Below are 18,284 nucleotides of genomic sequence, written 5' to 3' on the forward strand. Positions count from 1 at the left end.
TTGCTACCGAGGGCTCACCTGTGGATTTATTAGAAGCTCTTCGTCTGATCTCGGTCACCATGAGCCGTGAGACCTGGGTGGTGAACTGCAGCAGGTCGGTGAACTTCTCCGTCATGCTGCTAGGTGGAGCGTTCCCAAACACCTAGAGCAGACAGTTCAGCTTGGGTTAAATCAGGAAAAATAAAAGACGTACTAAAAAGGTCACTTTAGAATGAAAAGAAATATGCTTTTAGAACTGTCACTAAATCAGCCTGGTTGTATACCTTTGTACTGATTGTTGTTTGATAGAGAATTGTATCAAAGGAGATATGCGCACATCCGACTAACCACAATGTGTTTCCCTTCTATCTACCCTGAACAATTGGTGCATATTGTATACTGCATTTAGATCTTTATAGTGTAACTCTACAGTGTATCGTATTTTGTTTATTCTGTCGTCCATAGATCTATATCTTTCTATTGTTAATATCATCATGTGCAATGCTTGTTCTACATGCTTCTAACCCTAACCCCTCCTTACTTTGGATCTATAAAGTATATCTGATTTAATATAATCTATCACTTGAGTCTTAAGCACGTCTTTTCACCCTCTGTCTGAAACCAGAGCTAAGTCTGATCTGATTGGTTAGCTGGCCGGCTCTGTTGTGATTGGTCTAATGCTTAGAGATGTCCCGCCTCTTAGCCTATCATGCACAATGTGTTGGAGCACTAGCCAACAGACATAGTGATGTCACTATGTTAAGGAAGTAAACAAAGGGGTTTTAGGGATTTACATACACAAAAACCTACGGTATATAAAACACTACAGGAACGGGACAAAGGCAAAAAGCATAACAGGGCCCCTTTACATGGTACTCAAGCCTGCAGTTCAATAAAATGTCAGCTGTACTCACATGAAGAAGGGACACACAGGATGCATCAGGTACACTGGCTAACATCTCTCTGGGTTTTATTTGGTATGTCCTAGTTTTATAATCACAGAGCTGACTACAGCCTGAGCCTTTGGGGGAGCAGGGGTCGACGCTGAACTACACTTCATTCTCCAACGACTCATCCTGTATTTATTTACCCTGCAAATCTAACACAATAGAAGGCCTGGAGCTGGCTGCCCCGGGAGTATTCTACTTCGAATTTCTGACATGATTTAAATGATGCCACCAGTAGGTGAGTCGCAGCCAGCGCTGGGTAATTAGCTGACAAGTCAAGAGACCCTTGTTATGGCCCTTCAGTTTGATGAGAACACTCTACAGGGCGGTGTGCAGCAGCTACCAACCATAAAGGCCTATTACTCTATCAGTGTTATATGAAAATAGACATTTTAATAAATTATTATTTGCTTATTTATATTTAAGGCTCCCTTGCATGACTTCACATTCAGTCTCTCTGCATCAAAGCATGTCATTTTGTTTTAACCCTTCAGTTATTTATGCATTTTAGTTTTACAGCTACATTCTATAAATAATCAATGAAAACGTTATGAAGAACAACATTAATGGCTAATTATTAGTTTAAATAATGTATGCACACACAAATGATACATATTCAGATGTTTTCCTCCTATCTAAGTGCGCTGATTGTCTTGGTATTATATATTGTATCCTTTAGATGTTGGACTGTTGGTTAAATGAGAGAAGAATACATTTGGCTCTCAGAAATTGTGCTGCAGGTTTTTCACTATATTTTGATCTTTGATTAATTAAACATTTAGTTAATCAGAAAAAGCACATTTCTATAAATGATTGTTATTAGTTGCAGCACCAATATTCTGCATTGATTCTATGCATGTAAATGAGATTATCTTGGATCTCTGATCAGCAAACTCCGGCTGAAATACTTTCAAAACACCAGCTGTAACTTGAGTTGTGGTTAGCATGGTCAAGTAAAATCTAAACACTTAGATGTACCAAAGAAAAAGTTTGTTTTGTATTATTGATTCAGTAGTAGTCTCTTGTTTATTTGTATTAGTTTTCTATTATATTCTATGGATCTTGAATTGGTAAGTCATTAACATCGCTGGTCTAAGTTTATGTCTCTACTTGATGAACTACTGACGATCATGATTAGACCCTCATGAGTTCGACCTAGTGTGTGAGTGTACTACTATTGCACTATTCATTCTCCTATGCACCTCTCCACCAGGTGTGACTGAAACATGTTGTTGGTGTTTAGGTTCCATGTGTATATCTCTAAAGGAACTCAAGTTTTAACCCCGTGTCTACAGAGGGATGTATTGATGACGTCTTTTTGTAGGCTGACCCGGAAAGTAGCATGGCAAGGCTCCCTGGACAAAAAGCAATGGGATTTCACAGTTGACTGTTGGTATAGTGCAGAAGCTTTGTGGCAAACACACATGTATCATGCTTACACATTTTTTCAGCAGTATAATCCTAACACCGCTTTGTGATTTTTAAAGCGTGAATGCAATTGTCAGAAGTAAAAAGATACTGCTGGGCTATAAAGGAACTGCATCACAGTTGCATGGCAGCGCATCACAGCCGCTAAGCTAAAGGTGGGTAATGTGTGGCGTGATAACCTGAGGTAGTTTATTTATTCACTTGTTAGCAACGGCTGCTTTTATGACACCTAGAAGCTTTGCATATACATGAGTGTGGTGTTGACTGACTTATTTGATATGGTAAAAAAAGTGAATATCTCTAAAGCACGTGTCAACCAAAGACCTTATTTCAGTCTTCAAACCAAAAACACGTTAAAATAACCGTTGACTTTCTGATGAGGGAACCAGAAGTGGTCAAATACTAAGTCGTAGCAGTTTCACCATTTCAATGGTAAATAAAGGTAACTCTCATTGTGCTCTACTTAGCTGAGCTTAAGCCTTAACGGCAACAAAGCCACATAAGTCAACAGGCTCATTTCAGATTTTGCTGCAGGCTGTTGAAGCAGAATCAGTGAGGTGTTTAGTCAGGTTTTGTATGGAAATCAGCAGTATTTTGATTCCAAATATAACCAATGTGTAATATAGTCATTTATTGAGTTCCTATGAATCCATCCACAGTAAAATCTCTGAAAAAAAAACAAAAAAAAACTGTAGAAGTATCAGTTTATCTGGTTTTATTATTTATAGGTAATGTTGGAGTACATTTTACATTTGTGTTTCCTTCTCTCTTATATCCAATACAAATATTGTAATTTAGAGAATTTATTTGCACAGGTTTTAGACCTTCAATAATGCCAACACAAACATATTTTAATAAAACAATTGTGAGAAATATAAATAATACGTTTCTTTAGAGAATAAAACTAAAAGTTTCATTTTACCCAAGGACATATCTGCAAATAGTACAAATATTATTTTCAGAGCTTTTTGGTAAGGTGTAAACAGCATTTTAAGTTGAGACTACATTTGTATATGACCTGGCAACACCAGAATTGAATGTCATCTTGGACCCCCCCCCCCCTGCTGTGACTCACCCTGTTAAATACGGGAAGCATCATGTAGAGCTTCTCCTCCTGCTCCTTCTGGGTCATGTGTCGAGGAGGGTGGCACAGCTCTGAGAAGAGGCGTCGCAGGTGCATCAGGCCCAGCGCGTTGTCCTGGGGGCTGCACTCCTCCTGCCTCGGCCGGCCCATGATCCTTTTCACCATGTTCATCTTGAGCGGCTTTGTCAGGGCAAATGCAGCCCTGTAGGTGGAAGAGAGGAGGGCTCAGACATGTCTTAAAGCAACTTGATACTTGAGTATCATAACAGCTTTACTGTACTGAAAATGTGCTCCGTGAACAAGATCCACATTAACAATAGGGCGTGGCAGGGAGAACCAGACTGCAGTTCATTTCCTCATATTCCAAACGAGAAATTACGGTAGCAAATCACCCGGTTCTTTACGACCAGAACTATTAACGGGATACAAACCGGAGGAACCAGGCATGGAGGGAGGTGGCAGAGACAGTGGGTGAAACTGGTAGGTTTTCGCCTGTTTGGGGAGTTTATATATATATATATATATATATATATATATATATATATATATATATTGCTCGCATAAAATCCCCGGGGTTTTTTGCTTTGTATGTCGGGGGCGGGAGATTCATGTGATTGGTTGTTGGTTGCGTTGCTCGCAAAAAATCCCCAAGCTTTCAGACACGCCCAGCTCCAAGATTTTCAAGATTTTTGAAAAGCTGCTGTGTGGACGTACCGTAAGGGGGTAAAACCGCAAATCCCGGCAATTTCTACCGGAGCCTGCGCCATGGAGCATCGGCACTTTCGGCAGGTTATTCTCATGCTGCTGTTAATCTGGAGAATTTGAATACCCGGTTAATTCCAAAATGCTAGTAAAATGTTATTTCAACCAGAAGTCACTAGTTCTGAAACCGAAACATGGATACTTTCTTTATAGTCTTTGCCTCTGTGGCAGATGTACTTTAGGATACATTCTGAAAGCCATCCAGAACAATATATAGGTGTAAATAGGCTGCTCACTCACACCCTATTAGATCCTATTAGAGGTCTTTTTTGTATGTTTTTATCATATATTAGCTTAAATGTTGTTCCTGGCCGGTAGTTTTTTAAAAGTATTCTTAAATCTATTTTGTAGATTAATCAATTTCGAATAATCTATAAAGGGCAGAAACTTGTGAAAATGATCAGTTTGTGAAAGTCCAAGGCAATTTCTTAAAAGGTCTTGTTTAGTCAGCTGAAACCCATATGACGTTCACTTTATTATACTTTAAAACGGGGACAAGCAGGAACTCTTTATGTTAAAACATTTTCTTTTTCGAATAAGCAATAAATGGATTCTCAAAATAGAGGCTATTATTTTTTATGTTGATCGTTTTATCGATGCAGCTCTGCTCGAAGGTTTGCTATGAGGACCATCTCTTCAGCTACTTATTAAGACTAAACCAATCTGGATTCAAACCAGCCACCCTCAGGCTAACCGCCCCTCTGAGCACGCTCATTCACTCTTGGCAAGCTTCTCTGTCTGTTGGCAAATCAGATTTTATTGTTGTGATATCACAAGAGATGTTTGTGTATTCATAAAGTAGTTTATAGAAACGCCAGTATGCCAAAAGATTTTGAATAATGTGGCTCCTACTCGCTGTTGGCTCAAATGTATTCCCTCTCTTTATGAAAACAACCACCCAATGTTGTTCTATGTTTTTTATTAAAAAGGTTCTTTTTTTGGCTAAAATGTTTATTTCCAATAAGCACCCCATTCTTTAAGTCATTAACAAGTCAACCAATATAATATACAATTAGGGCTGTGCAATTAATCGTATTTGAATCTCGATTTTGGCTTGCAACGATTACGAAAACAACGTAATCGAAATAAAACGATTATTTTGCTGCGTTCCCTTTCGCAATGATGCTCTCAATTTGTCTTGCGAATACATCCTGCGTGCGCTTTCACCCCTCCCTAAGCCCTCTCGGCCAGGTTGTGTTGTGACTTGCATTCTGTTTAATAAATCCATATAAAGACGTTACAAGGGACGCTTTAGTTGCCGTGTCTTTATTCTCCGGTCTCTAGCGTACAGCCAACTTTCACTAACCTCGTCAAGCCGGATTATTTTTATACTATTTATTTAAATGTTTTATTTATTCCATACATTTTTTTATTGGTTTTTCAGTTGAATTATACTTAAAGTTCAGGGGTATTCAACTGTTAAAAATATACTGTTCAAATTATTATTTGTATTTGTTTTAAAGTTCAATAAATTGATGTTTTCTAAGTCAATGAATAATCGTGATGTCAATATTGACCAAAGGTAATCGTGATTATGATTTTTGGCATAAGCGAACAGCCCTATATACAATAATACTATATATTCAATGTAATGGTCAATGGAATTCAATTCTCATTTTGGTTATCCAGGGACCTTACCCTAACAGCTTATCTTTGCATTCATTAAACACACAATATTAAATACAGTAAATCAGTCCTGAAACAGAGAAAACGCACATATGTAATGACCTTCCCCTAGAACCTATAACATACCACACATACTGTTTCATAACTCCAACCAATGCAATTATCTTGTTTTTTTAGTAGGTGTTCCCATAATTCAGCCTTTTGTTAAGTGCTTCCCTGCTAAAGTACTGCCTGGCCATGACTGGCAGCTCGACAACCTACTCCCCCTGTCCCTCTCCTTTTAGAACTGTCATAAAAGACAGCAAGAACGTGTGAAGATACATGGCGGCAGAGACAGACGGCTACAAAGGCGCTTCCGAGTGTTATCCTGATTTACGGGAATGTGGCACTAACAAAATTACTCCAGACTGAAGGCTTTAGTAACTCATTTTGCCCACGCAGCAGAGCTGTCCTCTATGTGAACTCACACTAAAACGGCAATTTCCATTTGCTTCACTTTCCTCTGAAGTGCACAGCCTGTGCCTGAGAATTCTTCCCTGACCCTTCACCTGGTCATTGCTTTGATTTGTAACTACCGCAGTCATGCTTTGAGTTGCATAATCAGTTATTTCGCATCAATGTTGTGGGCTACTTTCCCCAATTCGAAAGACCTTACTTTTTGTAAGTAAAAAAAAATGAACGCAAGACATGTGGGGTTAATCTCAGACACGTTGTAGACACATGATGGGGATCAAAGAAGACCTGAAAGGCTCACGGTTTGACGTTTACAATACAGCCTGTGTTGGCGCAGATATACTCAACAATTCAGCTTTCACTCACCAACAGCTCTGCCTTCCTGAGATAAGGCATTAGAGCAAGCCCTACAGCACGTATCCTCACAAAACAACCAAATGATACCACTGCCAGCTGCAGACACTGGTAAAGTTTGGTGACGGGGAATTTTAGTTTTAAGCGACAGGCCTCTAGACGGTAATAGTAAACCAGTCCAATGTTGATGCATGTTCAAGGATGTCAACTACATTTAAAGGTGAACTTACTTATATATAAAAAGGGATACATTCAACCTTTGCGAGTAAAACAAATCAAATGTATGTGAAAGTATGTGACTGTGAAGGAGTGCTTTCGTCATTTAATCAGAGGGTTGTGGGTTTGATCCAACCACCCTATGGTCAACATGTCGATGTAATCCTTGGGCAAGATACTTAACCATGAGTGCCCAATGTCAATGGCATGGCCAACGGTGTGTGAGTGTGTGTGAATGTTAGCTTCTTTGAGCAGTGGGCACCTTGCACCTCTGTATGAATGAGGTGTGAATGGGTGAATGATGACTTGTAAATGTAAAGCGCTTTGAGGGTTCGTAAAGACCGGACAAAGAGCGATATAAATACAGTCCATTTACGATTTAAAAACACATTTTAAATATACAGTACATTTGTATTATGCAGCAAGTGCATTTAGGTGTAGGAAAAACACTTCTCTATTCTATTGACTTGTACGCTTTTCTTTCGCTCCATGTATTAGAGGAAGTGACTGCGGAACATGAAGTCCATTTAGCCACAGGAAGTTGCAAAGCATGTCTGATTAACTGCGGCTACTGATTTAAACTTATTCAGCCATAATCTATTTAGTTGGGGGGGTGGAATGAAAAACTACTGAGGGTCTAATCATGAGCAGATGCATCCAGGGTGACGTTTTGGCATAGAATTAATTATGTATCCGATTTTCTTTTGTTTAAGTTACATTTGTTATCAACAAACACCATACAAATGTTATGAAAGTGCTAACTCATACAGTATATGCTGACCTTGTGAGTGTTTCACAAAAAAAGTCTTGTTTTAAGAATAAAATGACCAAGAGATTTTTTTCTTTGTGCATATGTGGCTAAAAACACACATTTAACCACCATGTTTTTTTTAACAAAACGTTTGGAAGCCCATTGAAGCTTACCAGTGAGAAGTAGCCATTGCTTTAATATGAACCAATTATTTATCCCTAGCACACACTTAATTTATGAAATGACAAGTTCATATCTATTTTAGCACAATGAGGAGCTATTCTCAGCAGCTGAATCAGCAGCTGCCTGCCATGCTAGCGTCCTTCCCCTTTCTGTGTCAGGCAAGTATTGCCTTTCGTTCACAGCATAATAATCCACGGACAAAGTCTTTATCATAAATAAAACAAAATCTCCACTGGATACATGGACCATTAGTTGTTGTAAAGACAGAAAAGGGCACATATGTATCTCACATTTAGCTAAGCAGCCACCAGCAGTGGGGTTATGAGGTGGTCAGAGGTGCTAGCTTCAGCAGCATCAGCAGGGAAGCCAGTCTTCAGCTGGCGGCTAAACTCAGGCTGGGCCACGGTTTGGTGAAAAGCCGCCAATCTTGCTGGATGTCAGAAATTTAGATTCCAAAAGCAGAAGTGGTTGGTCTGTGGACATTTAAAAAAATATCCAGCCCAGTGGGCCAAGTTCCTGAGTCATTGTTTTAGGATGCTAGTTTCACTTTTAAACAAAAAGCAGACAGGAAGGAGGGAGTTAAAAGACAGGCATGGGATAGTCTCAGTGGTTGTTCGCTCACTAGAACAGTTCTAGAGTAAGAGTCATTATGCATGTGAACTGCAAAATAGAATGCCCTTTTTTGTGACACATTATATATATGTGTATATTTTAAGACATGTTTGGTGTCTCTACGGTTGTGTCCTTGTAATACAAATACATCTCAAAAGTTAGACATGGCAAAAGAAAAAAGGTCAATCAGATATCAGCCTTATCAAGCTTTAGGGCAATATAGCAGTAGAGCTACATCACATAGAAGAGCAGAGTCATTTTTTGTTTTGTTCAATAAGGCAAGAGTTTTGTCATCTAGGTACTGCATTTTCAACGATAAGCGATGTCAACCGATCTCTGTCATTGAGCTCAGAAGGTGATTCATTCATCAAGGAAGTAAGACAATTAAAGGACAACCTTTTCCAGGGAGGAAACCGTGGATCGTTTTTCATAGATTTTGACAACATTTCTATCTATTACAGAAACATTGTAGTCGCCAAAATAACAAAGACATTCCAACATTTAGACAATCTGTAAACAAGCAAACCGTACTGTCAGATTACCTACAACTTAAACCAAATGTAAGGACTTCTGAAATGTCAGTAATTAAGTTATCAGTGCACAGAAAATTACACTATTGTAAATAGAATAATTGTTTCCCAAAGCCCGAGATGAAGTGGTCAAATGTCTTGTTTTGTCCACAACTCAAAGATCTTGAGGCATTGAGGAGTAGAGGAACCAGGTGGAAAAGGGAAATATCAAGTTCAAATCGTTGCAGCTTTAACTACATGAATATGGTAAGTGAACAATTAATCACAGAGCTTTATTAAACAGAAATTGACAACAATTCTAAGAAAATTCTAATAAATTGGAAATATCCTCAAACTGTATTCAAGCTATGACAGCCGACCTATCTTTCGTGCTATAATGAAGCCTCACCTCAGATCAGAGGCAGCATTATCTGTGAACAATGCTGACTGTGAACTAGTGTACTGAGCCCTGTGTAACAGAGAGTCAGTGAAGCGAACACGAGTGCTGAGAGAACGGAGCGCAGCAGGGCCGGGACCACAAACTGGGGCAAACACATGTCATACGACTCAGCATAAGGCTGAGATGGAAAATCAACAAAAAGAAAGCCAATTACACCTCACTCCACCTATTTGGTAAGCAGTGAGCGCGTCATGAAAACCACACAATCCAGCTAGGCGTTGTTAGTTGTGTCAGCTAGGTGACATTTTCTGTTTTCATTACCTCTCGTCTCCACAAGGACATTGTACCTTTTAGAAAAATGACCTCTATTTGTGTTGATTTCTGTTGGCTGGATGACTACAAAGAAAATGTGTTTTGGGAAAGGAAACTTTGTTTGTAACATATTTGATCTGCAAAGAAAGCCAGTGAAAGCATAATATGTTGTTTAAGGCCAAGTCTTAAAATAACCTAATTTGTAAAGTTTTTGAGCAATGTAACTTCATTTTGGGTGTTTGGTAAAGTCATGAGGGTTGCGCGATTTCTGTGCAAGACAAACAAATAAAGAAATCAATCAATCATTCAAATAATGAAGGCCTGGGACACGTTTTCATTAGTTGTGTCTTTACCTTCCTTCTGTTGGTGCAACTTTACTTACTTAGAGAGGAGCTTTACACCTGAAAGACACATTTTGTTTTTGAGTGGCTTCCTGAAGCCTCGTCTAAGATGAGAGGGTAACTCATAATTATCAAGCCTAACGATCCTACACTGAAAATAGGGCTGCTCGATTATGGCAAAAATCATAATCTCGATTATTTGGGTCAATAATTGATATCACGATTATTAAAACGATTATCCATTTACTTTGAAAACATCCATTTATTGAAAGAAAACATTTGAACAGTATGTTTTTCACAGTTGATTACCCTGAACTTTAAGTATAATTCAACTGAAAAACCAATAAAAAAAAAATAATAATAATAATAATTAAAAGAAATAATAATAATAATAATAATAAAATAATCATTTTATTTCGATTACGTTGTTTTCGCAATCCAAAATTGTAATTGCGATTAATTGAGCAGCCTTAACTGAAAATACAAAACGTTCTATTGGGGGCGCCAGCTGGGCACTTGCAGTCGTTTATAGTACATGGAAAAATATAATTAAATCATCTTCTGTTGCTAAGGTTTAACTCATCTTCTTAAAAACGTATCCAACCTTACAAATACTGGTATTAACCGGTTAATGTTATTGAAAGTTTGGCATCAAATGTGTTTAAACATATTGGCATGATTTAGTTTTATTCAAGTAGACATGATCCACCCTTTAGTTTCAGATCAGAAAACATAGCCAGTCAAAACAAAAACATTCCGACACCTTTGGCAACACAGCACTCTCACTTCCTTCTGAGATATAAGGCCATCTTATCTTTTGAATGGAAATACCTGAAGGAGGCAGGAAACGGTTCAGAGGGACTAAGAATGGCAAGTACAAGCTATTTAGAATCCTAGCAATGTGTCAACATTATGCGGCTTTATCTCCAACACTGCCTTTAACAGCTTTGTCTGGGACACCAACATTTGTCATAATGTAAGCAAACAACATTATACCTTGCTGGCCCATTACTCATCTCTCTGCCCTGATGTGAATTTGAATGTCCAGCAGGATGAGCATGGGAAACCCACTGCGCCATTATCATACAAACTAAATGCTAATCATCCCTTTAAGAGTGCTAGACCATGTCTTTGTAGAGTCATGAGAAATCCAGTTTACAGGGGAAACGGCATCAAACCCTTTCTCGTCTTGGCTGAACTGAAAGAAATGAGTCAATGGCATCGCTGGAATGTCAACTCCTATGCAACCGAGCTTGCTTTCTTGGCCCTCCAGTCTTTTTCAAAGCATTCTCTTTAAGCGGACGCCAGCTTCAATGAACGTCTCGCAGACTAAGCACTAACTCCTGGGAGATGAAGGCAGCCATTGCCCTGGAAAAGCAAAACTCTTCAAAGGCTTGTGTGGTTGCTCCTCTGGAGGAAGTGATGTAATCACAGAAATGTCTCCTGTCTGACAGTTTACCGGGGAGCTCCATGGAGAAGAGAAGAAAAACATGGGTTGACAGGAGTTACCAAACTTCTAAAACAAAATGCAACTTTTGAGAAAAATAAAAGGCTATGTAGGCGGTGTTGAATTCAGTCCAAAAGAGTCCCTTCTGCAAGCCATTGTGACACACAACCATTATATACTTGTCTTTATTAGCCGACAAGCAAATGGAAGACAAATACCTTCTAATACCCAGAGGCAATGCAATCATCACTACTTAAGAGATGAGCTTGAAGCATTGTTGATTTACAGTGACAATGCTACAAAAGAGCACATTCTAACTGCTGAGGTGGGTCTTTGAAGAACAGCTGATGCATGAGCGTAAACAAGAACCAGAAGGCAGGAAATCATTTCATGCTAAACAAGTCCGGACAGGAACAGAACTGACAGCCTCCTCGTTGGATATCTATTTAGACCTTCAGCGTGCCTCGGTGTCATCATCACGGGCTATTACCACCAGCCTCATGTTTGTGAATTCAACCTGCGTCTCTGTTCTGCTAGCTGTTCTGGCAGATACACATGTCTTACTGTAAATGATAAGTTTACAGTAATAAGTGTACTTTGACAGATATATGTTACTTATGTCTTTGATGCTAGCTTTCAACCACTACTATTTGAATCCACATTATATTGTTACACAATATTAGGTAGAGTCTAAAGAAATGTTTCTGTTGAATCTCTTTTCACCAAACAGTTGTAGGTATTTTGCACGCCAGCAGCAGCAGCAGCTATATAATGATTCATGTCCAATTGGACATCTAGTAAACGTGGTCAAATATGGTATGTGTTTGAGGCTGCTCACTACCATTTTGCTCTCTTCCAAAGAAGATTTTTGTAATGTAACTTCTTTTTTTCCCTGTCCCATCTGGGGTGCCTGTTTCTCCGTCTCAGCTTTTGTTTTGCTTTGGAGTCCATTCATCTGTTGTTTGTTATGGAAGCATTTACTAATCTAAAATGTGACCGTAAAAACACTTATTTCAATGTATACATCATGCCATATCAATTGTTTTCAAAATGTTAACAAATGCTACTAGATGTTTAAACGTGATCATCTGAGGAAAATATTAAAGTGACAATTCCGTTTCACTACATACTGTGATAGGGATGTACTTTATTTAAAGATTTGTCTTGCTGTGGAAATGCAACATTACTCTAAAAACAAAAGGAATTAAATATCTAAAAAATGATAAGTCATCACTGTTCCTAACACGCAGTATAAGGTTAAATGTAACCCTAGCTAGTCCTTTCTTCTCGTTATCAAGCACACATCAGGGGTATTGTGTGACATAACGGAGCTGCGACTGTTGCATCCACCACTGCTCGATGGTGGAAAACAAATCTTATTACAGCCTGCCCTCGTTCATTCTGCCTGGAAGCATTAACCAAATTGTTGAAATCTTATGTTTTCATGTAAAGAAGTCGGGCACTGACGTGACGCAGAGAGGAAGAGCTTTTACATCAATATTAACAATTAAAATGCTATACTTTATCCATCGAGGTTATGCTCGGTCAGTATCAGTAAACAAACTCCTGGTCACCGCGGAAACAAGCTCAGCACCAAGCTCTTGACTTTCCCTACCTGCTGTTCTCTCTGCGCTCCGCCAGCATCTCTAGTCCTCAGCAGCAGAAAAAGATTTTTTTTTAAAAGAATCCACTGTATATCAGGGCCGACTCTTTTTCCCCTCGTCTTTTTGATAAGGAAGAGCAACGATAATGGTGTCATGCCTTCCCCTCACGGTGACGTGAAAAGAGGAGAGGCTACGCACGGAGGAGGCATGGCTTGTCTTCATTGGCAGTGCCATGGGCTTTGTTCGCTAGCTAGCCAGTGTGTGTGTGTGTGTGTGTGTGTGTGTGTGTGTGTGTGTGTGTGTGTGTGTGTGTGTGTGTGTGTGTGTGTGTGTGTGTGTGTGTGTGTGTGTGTGTGGCCTGCCGGGACTGGCACAGCTGATCCCCCCCTGACACCGGGTGGGGTGCACAGGGCTTTGGAGGAAGAGGAAAGGAAGGGGACGGTGATGGGGCTACAGCCATCAGAGCACGAGGACCATACCATTTAGACCGGAGAAGAGGGGGGCAAGTATAACGCACAGTACAAAGCATTCTTAATAATATATTTATAGGGACTTAAGGCATCATTTCCATATTATAAACAACATTATTTGCAGGAAAAGACCACCATTTTAATATTGACTGAATGTTTTCAGAAAGAGTTCAAATTTGATGATGTAAAATATATTCTATTTTATCTATCTTGAGCTCCTTTCCTTAGCTTAAAACTATAATGACCGCCTTGTGATTGTAGGCCTCCAGGTTTACAGACATAGCCGTCATAAAATGTTATCGCTTCAATCTAGTTTCCTATTAGACAATTGCGTTACATTGTCATAATTGCAGACCTTTCACAAAAACCTATATAAACACACTACAGGAAATGGAAAACCCCAAAAAGCATAATAGGGCCTCTTTAAATTGATAGTAAAATAATATTATCGATAGAAAATGAATCTGGAACAATTGTGATTTTTTGTTACCATAAATCAATCAAAAAAGGCCAAACATACTCAGGTTCCAGTTTGTATTTCTTTGATTTAGTATAATCTTTGTTATACATTGAATATCTTTGGGTTGGTTGGACTAATCAAGTCATTTAAATATTCTGGGGTACTTTAATTTTTTTTTAATGTTTTTCACAATTTTCTGATGACAAACAGACCAATCAAAATGGTAATTGTCAGATTAATTGAAAATAAAAACAAACATTAGTTGCAGGCAGCCCTACAGAATTAGTAGCCCATGCAACTCTTTAGAAATCCTCTATTCAAGACTCTAGTGGAAGTTTCTTAAAACCACTGAGTCTTCTGGTTCACTAAAAGACATTGAAGTGTGGTTTCCAGCAGGGGCACACAAGGCCATAAGGAAATGAGACCAGCAGGGGAAGTGGAAACTTCCTCCTTCACTGAATGAAGCCTTCTATATCATCTGCAACTCAACATACCACTAGTGGCCAGGTTCAATATACGAGAAAGTGAAACAATCTGCAGTGTCCGAAGCTTTACAGCAGCCAGGGACACCTGTTGTGTTATGAGAGCATGATGGGTTCTCAGGAACTTGATCTACTGTTGACTTGTGTTTTATGCCTTGATCTGCATTTATTATGCAAAGTTGTCTGCTTCTAATCATTAATATTGGGTTCATTTTCTATTTGGTACATCCGAAATTGACTGCAGAATTCTATTCGTTCATGGGTAATTCAGTAAACTACTTTTGTTGATCAACACTAATAACCATAAACCACACACGTGATCGGAAACCTAACGGTAAATACCATCTAGTGCCAGGCCAATGAACCTACAGGGGAAATATATTTCCTTCAGTCTTTCCAGTGTAGCATCACAGTCTTTACGAAATACAGTACATCAGCCATTTCAGCAGATTCATTTTGAACAGAATCATCTCAAATACATATCAAAAATACACACTCCATTTAATCCATCTTCTCCCGCTTGTCCGTGGTCGGGTCGCGGGGGTAGCAGTTCCAGCAGAGAGCCCCAAACTTTCTTTTCCCTGGCGACATCAACCAGCTCTGACTGGGGGATCCCAAGGCGCTCCCAGGCCAGCGAAGAGATATAATCTCTCCACCTGGTCCCGTTGGTCTCTTCCCAGCTGGACATGCCTGGAACACCTCCCTAGGGAGGCGCCCAGGTGGCATCCTTACTAGGTGCCCGAACCACCTCAACTGGCTCCTTTCGACGCGAAGGAGGAGCGGTTCAACTCCGAGTCCCTCCCGGATGACCGAACTTCTCACCTTATCCCTAAGGGCAGTGGTTCTCAAACTTTTTCTGTCAAAATAAATCTCTGGTGCCGCCACTGAGCCTGACTTGTGTTGGGGGGGCCCGACTTTTTTTTCTTCTCCAAAGAAAAAAAAGTCGGGCCCCCCCAACACTTTGTTGTTGAAAAAACTCCTTATATCCGTTAGCGTAGCTCGCTAGCACCAGAAGCTAACAACAACGATCTCCGGTACCGGTGCGCTCTCTCTCTCGCGCGCACGCACACAAAATGGCTCGCTCCAGCCACACACAGAGCCGAGCTTTAATGAAACACAGAGACCCAGACGTAATAGTACTGTACTGTATTATTTTCGAATCAATAATTTTTCAAATTATGATTTTTTTTTTTAATAACCATTTTCTCTCCTGGTCTCTCACGCCCCTCCTGTCATGCCTCTGAGCCCCCCAGGGGGGGGGCGCGCCCCCCACTTTGGGAACCACTGCCTAAGGGAGACGCCAGCCACCCTGCGGAGAAAACCCATCTCGGCCGCTTGTATCCGCATGACCATAGGTGAGGGTGGAACGAAAATGGCCCGGTAGACAGAGAGCTTTGCCTTCTGGCTCAGCTCTCTTTTCGTCACAACGGTGCGGTAAAGCGACTGCAGTAAAGCGACTGCAGTAAAGCGACTGCAGTACCGCTCCGATTCTCCAGGCCCATCTCACAGTCCATTAATGCACATGAAGGAAAATTAAGTAGGAAATGCTACAATATATCATCCAAAGGTTGACACTTTCTGGATGAACTGCAGTTTTCTAAATTAATTTAATACTGCAAAAGTAATACATAAAGACAATGATAAAAAAGAATAACAATGGTGTGTTTTGTTCTCTACAAATCCCACGACGAGACCAAAACCATATCCATCTGTCATGATTTTCTGACGTTCCAAAATATACAGAATTGAACAGAATGGCTGCATGAACTCACAAAAACTTGAGCGAGTAAAAACTGTATTAAACACGTTCAGTACACACAAACACAGAACATGTGCGTACTACATTATGTGTGTGTACTTAAACTTCTCAGCGCTTTTCTGGCTCTCATGACGTACAGACCATTTCCCCGGGGGGCTAATTAAGAATGATCCCGTCTTGGTTTATGACTGCACGCTGCTTCTTCTCAACAAAGACGAGCGGTAAAGTGCAACTGAAGTCTGGTGTCTGACATGACACCACACACAAATGCACACACACTCACACAACTAAGACAGTCTCTTTCTATGAGATGCTTTTCACAAGGCCTGAGAAAGCTCATATGAAGGGGGAATTAGTATTGGCCTTGTGCTGCTTATCCATAAGATTCTAATGCAGCTATCTGGCTAAACCTAATCAATAACAAACAGGCTCCCATCCCCACTACAGAAAGGGAAATGCAAAGCCAAAATATAATCCCAGCAGGTCATCTTTGCTTATACATTAGTCTCTGTTGATTTAAAATAAACTGTCTTTGTATTTGTTCAGACTTCAAGGTGTGTTTTCCAATTTGGCCTCAGGCGCAGCACTCTGTGAAATCTTGATATTTACTTTTGTTCCCAATCATTGACAACAACAGCTAACGTTTCAGATAGTGCCACCTTACATTTGCTAGTGCTGTTTCAATACAATTTAAAGTATGCTATAATCTTTGGGAATTTAGACAGTTGGTCTGAAAATATAAGCAATTTAAGATGCCTGAAATAAGCTCTGTGTTTAAAACAAGCTGTAGAGATGTTCACGTTTTATTCTACGAAATAAATTACGTAAACCAAACACCTCACTTGTGAATGTCCGAATCTTCTAGGAGTCATCAAAAATGTCAGATGCAAAAAAGTGACTAAATGTGACTACTAAACATCATCATGAATCTGCCTTTAATTTAGCAGTGGTGACGTCGTAGTTAGTTTTTAGCCTACCATTAGCTTTTTAATTGGGGTGACTGCATTTGCGCTTCAAAAATCACAAAGGGGTGTTATATGTATACTATAGATTATCCTGGTGACAAAAACGAGTTCAATCTGTGTTGGCCACAGGGCATATGTTTCTGCAATATACCGAAATCCAATGGGGACATTACTCTGTGTCCATTACTCGCCTGCCGATGCTAACTTCCGGGGGGCCGTTGTACACAATTTGTCATCACTGCATCATCCGTTACACTGGTCTGGCTTATCCTGACATGAACATCTTAGGGAACAGAATTTAGAAAAGTGTGCCATTCTATGTCAAAATATGAGGCTAGAACAGGTCATCAGGTTTGCAAAATGTTTTGTTGCTTTCTAGGTGATGGGTTGGATACATTCCTCTATTTGCAGCAAGCCCTTTTACATATGTAATATCCAAATAGCTTTTAAAGCTGAGAAGTAACTCCAGATAACACTTAGTTGGAATTAAATTCAAAACACAAACCTCAGTTATGGGCATCATTTAGTTTGGATGGTGGCTATAAAAGTGTCAGCAAGGGCATATTATATTGTGTAACTGTGTTTAACTCATCACACAACTTTGGCAATGTTTAATCACAATTACTCATACAAAGCAGCTGGTAAACATGATGAAACAATACAATAGCTTTTTCCCTGGAGGAAAGACATGCAAAACGAAGAAACTACAGTTTTAGATGTAGAAACAATAAGTGCTGTATCCAGTACGCAAATGTTAGCAACCCTATTTTAGCCGAGGAGAGTATACACCTAGCCAAAGGACTAACCTAGTGAGTTTCACAGTATCAATGCGTGTTAGCATTGAAACACAGAGGGGAAAAAAGCAGAATAAGGTAAGTACCCGGGGCTACAGTTGTGACCTCACTTCCTCACACCAACTCTTGGCAGGGTTTGAGTCATCTCAATAAATCACAGCAAAATAAGAACCGCTCAGCTGATTTCTGTAGTGGGGAAGAATAGCCTCATAGGCAAACGTAACACTAGCAACCAGCCAAATGCTTGTAAAATGTCACTTGCTTTACTCAACAGCCAAATAAATAAAAAAGTTGAATTAAAATAAAGTGTGGCTGGTACATTTCACCATTACAATTGTTTTCTTCG

At 39.7% G+C, this 18,284-nt stretch overlaps 1 protein-coding gene across 1 annotated transcript in view; it reads right to left on the reverse strand.

The window, feature by feature from the left end:
- wdfy3 (WD repeat and FYVE domain containing 3) overlaps positions 1–13,186 on the reverse strand; it is a 120,060-nt gene extending 106,874 nt beyond the window's left edge. Inside the window, 3 exon segments of the mRNA XM_034216627.1 lie at positions 19–142; positions 3,430–3,640; positions 13,020–13,186. Coding sequence (XP_034072518.1) covers positions 19–142; positions 3,430–3,640; positions 13,020–13,048 — 364 coding nt within the window. The 5' untranslated portion in view covers positions 13,049–13,186.
- Between the last annotated feature and the right edge of the window lie 5,098 nt (positions 13,187–18,284).

Source organism: Gymnodraco acuticeps, unplaced genomic scaffold (assembly GCF_902827175.1).
Source record: "Gymnodraco acuticeps unplaced genomic scaffold, fGymAcu1.1, whole genome shotgun sequence".
NCBI classification, from domain to species: Eukaryota; Metazoa; Chordata; class Actinopteri; order Perciformes; family Bathydraconidae; genus Gymnodraco; species Gymnodraco acuticeps.